Source organism: Strongylocentrotus purpuratus, unplaced genomic scaffold (genome assembly GCF_000002235.5).
Source record: "Strongylocentrotus purpuratus isolate Spur 01 unplaced genomic scaffold, Spur_5.0 spur5_scaffold_1, whole genome shotgun sequence".
NCBI classification, from domain to species: domain Eukaryota; kingdom Metazoa; phylum Echinodermata; class Echinoidea; order Camarodonta; family Strongylocentrotidae; genus Strongylocentrotus; species Strongylocentrotus purpuratus.
The window spans coordinates 40,214,753-40,222,404 of NW_022145594.1; the positions used below are offsets into that span (position 1 = coordinate 40,214,753).

The 7,652-nt window shown below is 35.7% G+C and overlaps 1 protein-coding gene across 1 annotated transcript; it reads left to right on the forward strand.

Moving 5' to 3' along the window:
• Positions 1–271: 271 nt before the first annotated feature.
• On the forward strand, positions 272–5,505 carry LOC115921369. The gene is made up of 6 exons (XM_030978794.1): positions 272–421; positions 2,215–2,256; positions 2,966–3,010; positions 3,864–3,908; positions 4,204–4,269; positions 5,465–5,505. Exons 1-6 carry the CDS (start codon positions 334–336, stop codon positions 5,503–5,505), a joined length of 327 nt encoding a protein of 108 aa, XP_030834654.1. The 5' UTR covers positions 272–333.
• The last annotated feature ends 2,147 nt before the right edge of the window (positions 5,506–7,652 follow it).

Here is a 7,652-nt window from a genome sequence, read left to right on the forward strand (position 1 = left end):
GCATTTATCTCATAAAATTCTTGAAGATCGATTCTATACTCGTTCTACATGACTGTACGTGACACAATTTCAAAAGGGTAGCAAACGAGAGAGATAGATAGAGAGAGAGAGAGAGAGAGAGAGAGAGAGAGAGGGAGAGAAAGAGAGAGAGAAAAAGAGAGAGAAAGAAGAGTTCGGGCGGTAATATCTGCACGATCATGACGATCATGGTATCATAAAGGCATAAAATCACAGATACGTGGGCTCTAATTTTGCCACAAAAGTTATTTTCTTCGTTATAGGAGCACGCCATTGCTGTATCTCTGACTTCAGTTCGGAATTAGTTGCAACAAAATGTCTGATTTAGACATGGCTGCCATAACAAGAACCTGTTTCCTGATACTCTTTGTTTCATTTTGCTTTGGATTTCCCAAGGGAGAAGGTAAAACGCACGGCGAATATTTTCAATTACACTGTTACCGATAAATTTGGCATACTTTTCTTCCTTATCCCTTGTTCATAATATGATTGCGACTGTATGGTTTATTCTTGATATATGCAGTTTGTAACATCTCAAAGCCTTATTGAACAATCCCTATCACCATGCTGGTAGAAGGGAGATAAGTCCAAGGAGTTAGAGAGGAGGAAAGGAAGGGAGAGGGGTTTGGGGTAGATTGTGTTTTAAAAAAGCTCATAATTCCAATTCCGTATAATAATATGTTAAGAAATATGAAACTCACTTTTCATGTTTTTTATTTAGTCTATTTCTGAAAAAAAGCAATGCTTTTTTTAGTTTTGGGGATGAAACTGTGTAGTGCAGTTATCATTTCCTATTATGTGATCGTGATATATTTTAGCTCTATATTGTGAAATTATGAACAATGAACTATGTTGTATTTATGTTCGTTTATCAATTGATTAAAAAGGATTTGTTATAATTATGTTGCAGTTTTGTATAAACTATGTTATGTACGAAAAACAACTGGAGTTTTGAGAAATAAAATAAATGAATACAAAAAATGCGGATTCTTTTGATTGATCGATAAAGAAGATATGAACTTTATCTATCAAGAATCACTTCATGGGAAGTGGTAAACAAGGTAACAGAAAATGTATTCAAACTTTATGGGCAACTTCATCCCTGTAAATATTGCTGCCTTGCAAAACAACTATTATGCTCCTACAGGTTAATGACGGAGGGGCTCGGAGTTGTCACACGACTGCTCAATAAATCATGCACTTTCCTTTGTATAGATTTGCACGCCAAATTTTGCGTCAAAAGAAGATTGAAGGAAAATAAGGCTATTGCATTGTGCTTCAAGGAATTGCGTTTTAGTTTTGGCTGAAGATTGCGCCTGGACCTGTTTGGTGCATCGATATTATGTACCCGGAAGTCATTGAATGGCGTAATAGCAATAACGCCTCGCGTGCACTCTTGGTTTATATTCAATCACGTTTAATAAAGGATTACTTAGAACATAAAAGAAACAAACTAATTTATCAAACTTGATTTGAAACAAAGGAGGAGGCGCGACGGCTCAGTGGTAGAGCCGTGGTTTCGTAACAGGGAGGTCACGAGTTCGCAACCAAGTCAATGCGCTCGTGCCCTTTGGTAAGGAATTAGTCCTCATTACCAAGTCCCTCTTGTTTACTTGCAAGCTTATACACGCTTTCTTAGCAGTCAGGCAAAACAAAATCACCATCATCAAACAAAGTGTAAGCCCATCTTCTAGTTCAAATGTTGATAAAATACATGCCTTTATGTTTATTGTTTATTTTGTTTTTAAAGAGAAGGTTGAGTTCTGGGAAGAGGTGAAAAATAATTTGTGAGCATTACTCATTCTTATTATGCAAGTGTGGAAGAACATCAGTTAAGACATGTTCCCTGAAAAGCATGGCTCTTCAAATGCCTTCATATTCTAAATATACATGTAACATCGTAAAAATCGGGGGCCGGTTTTTTACGCCACGTGTTCGTGTAGTCCCATATACATCTTTCTGTGCAAGTGTTTGTAACTTTACCAAGACTTGGCTAAATTTCTTATCATTTTGATGATTCCAGAACCTTGCAATACACACAAATTCTTATATGCTAGATGATCAACCTTTTCTGGTCGGTTCCACACCGTTTCTTTCACAATGCAATCGCATGACCAGAACTCAACTTCATCTTTAAATCATGTTTTGTTTTTATATCTGATTCACTCCAATCGTATGCACTTCTCCATATACGAGGACTCACAACTATCCCGACAATGACTGAAACCGTCACCATTGGTAAGATATACATTTGCATATAAAAAGAAATTGTATGAACGAAATGAAAACTGATCTCAGTGATTGCGGATGCCAAATTAAGTTATGCATATATTCATAAACTATATTTAAACTATCAAGTTCAGTCTTTTAAAGTGTTTTGGCCGATCTTTCCTTCTGAACAGCAGTTTCTTGTCGTAGGGAATTAGTTCAGACAACATTTTCATGAAGAAAAATATCTACAATGTTAGGAGTTCCATTTATATTTATATTGTGGGACCATTTAGACAAAAAATAAGGTTTTCGTTTAGCTTTTCTCCAATAAGTAGATACCCATTTTACGTGTACAATTAAGGTTCATTCAGACTGTAAATAAGGTTTTCGCTTAGAATGTCTACAATGTCTAGATCGGCGTACCCTTTGTACATGTATTATGTGGGTTCGTGACTTCATGTAGACAATCATTTTTTTCTTTGATCGCTATAAACCTTCAACTTTGATTGATTGATTCTCTCTCTTTCTCCCTTTCTCTCCCTGTCTCTGTCTTCTTCTCTTTTTTTATTTTTTTATTTTTTTATCTCGCTCTCTCTTTCTCTTTTTACTGTATGTCTCCCTCGCTCTCTCGTTCTCTTTCTGTGTCTGTCCATGTCTGTCCGTCTTCTCCTGTATGTGTTTTAATTTCACATTCTACTTAACAAATTAACATTTTCTATGCAATATACATCCCCAGAATACACTACACTGCCTGCTAGTGAGTCTACAATCAACCAAACCGGTGAGATACCTAATATATATCTATGTAAATGTAGAAGGATGCGATAGTATAAAGATATCGACTGCTACGAGAGGAGTGGCTGTTTTATACGCTCAAGGCAAATTTTCCGAGAGCCAGTATAGAAACAGTCAGTCGTCAAGTACTAAAGCAGTTGATATCCCATTTATATGCCGAATTCAAATAAAAAAATCTACCAAGAATTCTTAACTTATCCTTTTATCGAGTAAAGAGTGGTTAAAACATCACGGGAAATCTGATCAACTGTCTGTTTATCACCGCCCGAAAAATGACTGAAATTTTCGATCAGTTGGGAATCGCAGACAAAAAGCCCTGTATGATGTCCGCGCTCGCTCAAAGAACATTTTAACACGTAAACCAATGGGTATCGAAGCAAGATTTTATTATTTTCCCGGTAACTGGAATTTTGCCCGGGACTTTACTCTTGGACTATTAAATGGTTTTGGAGTTTTTTGTTTCTTTACGGGAATGGCTAAAATCACGACTGCAATTTCCAATCAGATGGCTGGATTTCTTAAGTGAGGTATATAAAAAAAAACATTTATTACTTCGTTTAGGCAATATTTTTGTTTTTCTTTGATCGCTATAAACCTTTAACTTTGATTGATCTGGCTTTCTCTGTTTTCTCTCCGTAATGAGGTTTTTTTTTTTTTTTTTTTTTTTTTTTTTTTTTTTTTTAGCTCTCTCTTTCTTTTTTTCTGTCTGTCGCTCTCCCTCAATCTTTCTCTCTCTCTCTGTCTTTCCCCGTATGTCCGTCTTCTTCTGTATGTGTGTGCGTTTTAATTTCATATTCTACTTCTAACGAATTAACATTTTCTATGCAATACATCCTCAGAATACACTGCGCTGCCTACAACTGAGTCTCCAATCAACCAAACCGGTGAGACACGTATTGTAGAAGGATGAAATATAATACATTTATACATTCATGACTTCGTTTATAGACAATAATTTTTTTTTGATCATCTTCTACTTTGATTGATATGATTATAATAATAATAATCCTTCTCTCCCTGTCTATGTCTTTGTTTATTTAACTCTTTATTTCTCTTTCACTGTCTGTTTATCTTACTCTCTTTTTTCTTTCTGTGTCTTTCTTCGTTCTCTTTGTGTGTGTGTCTTTTTTTCAAATTCTGCTTTAACGAATTAACACTTTTTATACAATACATCCTCAGGAAACACAACGATGCCTACTATGCCCCCTATTGATCAAACAGATGAGAAACCTTATATATTTCTATGTAGAAGGATGAAATATGATGCATTTATACTTTCGCGATTTTTCTTATCATGATGAGGAATATTCGTGGTTCATAAAACATCACTATCAAAGGGGAAGTCAGCCCTCAACATTGATTGATCTGATGCTCTCTCTGTCTCTCCCTGTCTATGTGTTTGTTTATTAATCTCTCTCTTTCTCTTTTTCTGTCTGTCGCTCTCAACTCTCTCTTTCTCTTTCTGTGTCTTTCCCTGTCTGGCTGTCTTCTTTTCTATGTGTGTGTCTATTTAAAAAAAAATATCTGCTTAAAGGTAATACAAAGTTTTGGTATGGGGTCGTGAATTTGGTTCAAATGGACATATTGGAACCATATGCGATCCTACAATATTCACTGCTCGTTGTCGCGGTCAAAATCGACTCTAAAGTATGAAATTGTAAAATTAAACACTTTATGTTGTATAGCTCCCCCTCAAGGTCGAGATATTAATAAAGCTATAAAACAATGTTTCTTGACTAAAATCGAGCGATTAGCTATTCACGTTCGGAAATTATATACCCCAACTACACATTCTGCGATTTCAATGATCGCAGCTAACATTGTACGGCCGTAGGAGCTATTTGAAATCTAATACAAATTTACTGGGAGCACCGGTATATCTTTATATTCAATTTTTCTCGAAAGCAGAAGCGTTTTAGGGGCTAAATTTGTTATTGCTTTTAATACATCCACAGGGGCATCCAAATAAATCAAAACTGTAAACATTCACTATCCACCCATTTTTCAAAATTTCCCAAAACTTTGTAATACCTTTAACGAATTAACATTTTCTATGCAACTCATCCTCAGGATACACTACGCTGCCCACAGTTACGCCCCCTATTGACCAAACCGGTGAGACACGTCATATAATTGTATGAAGAATTACGAAATATCATACATCACATGTGTCACTATTATGTGATTAATGTTAAAAGGAAATCCTACCTTGATAGGAAACTACTTTAGTGGAAAGCATAAATACCAGACAATTAGAATGGTGAAAGCTTAATATGAAATCAGACAAAATATGAGAAAGTTATGATTTTTTTTTTAAGTTGTAAATTTACTGATTCAACGGTCCTTTAGAACTTCATTTCTCGTATATCAATAGCCCTAGTAATGTTTATCTAAATTTGATTCAAACCTTGATAAAAAATTCGTTTATCGCTCAACAGAGCCTGGAAGTACAAAGGAAGCAGAGACGAGGGCTTCGTCTAACAGTCCCACGGGTATGTGTCGTGCTGAATAATGGCTGAATTGGTCTGAATAAAATCATCGGGTTGTGTTGGCTCACTTAATTAACTAGTTTCATACTATTAATTAAATGCATTGTTAACTGTAACTGTATAACTGTTTTAAATGGGGGCACGCTACAAGAGTCCTATCTCGCACCCCGGGGCAACGTGTCTGACACGGCCGGTTGTAGCAACTACTCCGAAGATCAAGATTACAGTAATCTTGATCTAAGGAGACACGAACGAACGAACTTAATTAACACGGAGCACTAAATGTTACAAAAAGGTTTTTTTTCTATACAACTGCCCATCCCCCTTTTTATTCTTTCAAATTTCTGTGCCAATAAAGGGGACATCTGGAAATTTTAGGAGTTATTGACGAAAAGGCACCTTAAAATGTGATAAAATGAAGATATCCATGCCATAGAGACCTTTTAGACTTGTGGCTCCCTTTCAGAAAACCCGTGATGAATAATTCTGTCAGATATTTACAAGTGCTACCTTTTGACGCAAAGAACCTGTATCACATTTGCCGTTGGACACGAGGCGTCATTACACCTGACGTAACGCTGCGTTAGCGATGGGATTCAAATTGTATGTGTGTCTGTACGCCTACTGTATTTGTTTGTGTTATCTTGCTTGTCTTCCGTGATCGCCTGAGCATTGGCAATTTTTTCAATCTTTTCAAATTATTATTCCTTTTGCTTGATCAAACGAACTTTGGACAAAATCACAAACAAATTTTAATTATTTTGTATCATGCAACTTTGCGTTTACAGAGACAGAGAGACCTAAGAAAGTGATGACTAAACCCCCGCCTACAGGTAATTTATCATCAATGCCGAATAATAGGAGTGGTAGTTATGGTAGAAGTAGTAGAAATACCATCATTATTATCATTTTAATTATTGTTGTTATTATTATTACTATTATTATCATCATCATCATCATCATCATTACCATCATTACCATTATTATCACCATCATTATCACCATCATTACCAGTGCAGTTATCATTAGCGACAGCATCATCGTGCCCAAAGTATTTTATTATTATTATATTATTATACAATTATCATCCTATAATTGTTATCATTAGTATTACTATCATCTTTATCGTCTTTTTAGTATTATTAATATACAAATATGGAATACCCTCTTATCTTTTGTGTACTTCCACTTCGTTTGACCCTTTTACCTCTAGAATAACAGAATTTCAACTTATATTTATTTTCCATATTTTGTTGTTGTTTGTTTAGCATTAATTGGCCTGTAACGCGCATTGAATAATATATTATCGGATTGTTATCGTTATTTAGAAAACGATTGTTTGTAATTTGATGTTGGTGGTGGTGGTGGTGGTTATTTTACCTGACTGCTAAGAAAGCATAAATGCTTGTTAATTATCAACCAGAGGGCCGACGGCTTTAGGTCTTCTCCGATTGACCTGGTAAATGAGAAGTAATGCCTTATGTATAACGATAGTGCATGTAATAATCATCATCACTACCACCATGTTCCTTATATTGACAGGGAAGAATGTGTTGCCACATGTTATTATTTTTTTTGTTGTTGTCTGAATACACAGTTAAAGCAAGTTCGGTGCTCGACCTCAGTGCCGCATTCGGTGCCGTAGCTGTCATCCTCCTTATCGTCATCTTTTTCGTCTTACGAGGCTTGTACCAGACGAGAAACGATTCCAAATTGGAGATAACAGAGTGAGTAACAAAGTGCCACTTTCGCATAACCATGAAATTTATTGCGCTATCTATCTAGAACTTCTATTCCGAGGCGCTCACGGAAAAACATATAAGAAATAAGAGTCCGAACATTAAAGAACCATCATAGTCTCGTGTCGAGTATTGCTAAACAGGGCCCGGTACCGATTTGAACTTGAATTCGAAACTCTCTGATGATGCTTATTCAGCCCTTTTACCAGTCATGCTGGGGGTGTTTCACTAAGATCTTAAATCGAACTTAACTCTAAGTTGGACTTAAAAGTTACGGAGAGCCATTTGTAGCTTAAAATAAAGTATATTCAAAAGCGAAAAATAAGTTATTTTACTTTTTTATAAATTCCACATCAAGAACATGAAATCTCCCATGATAACAGAAAACATGAATGATTGG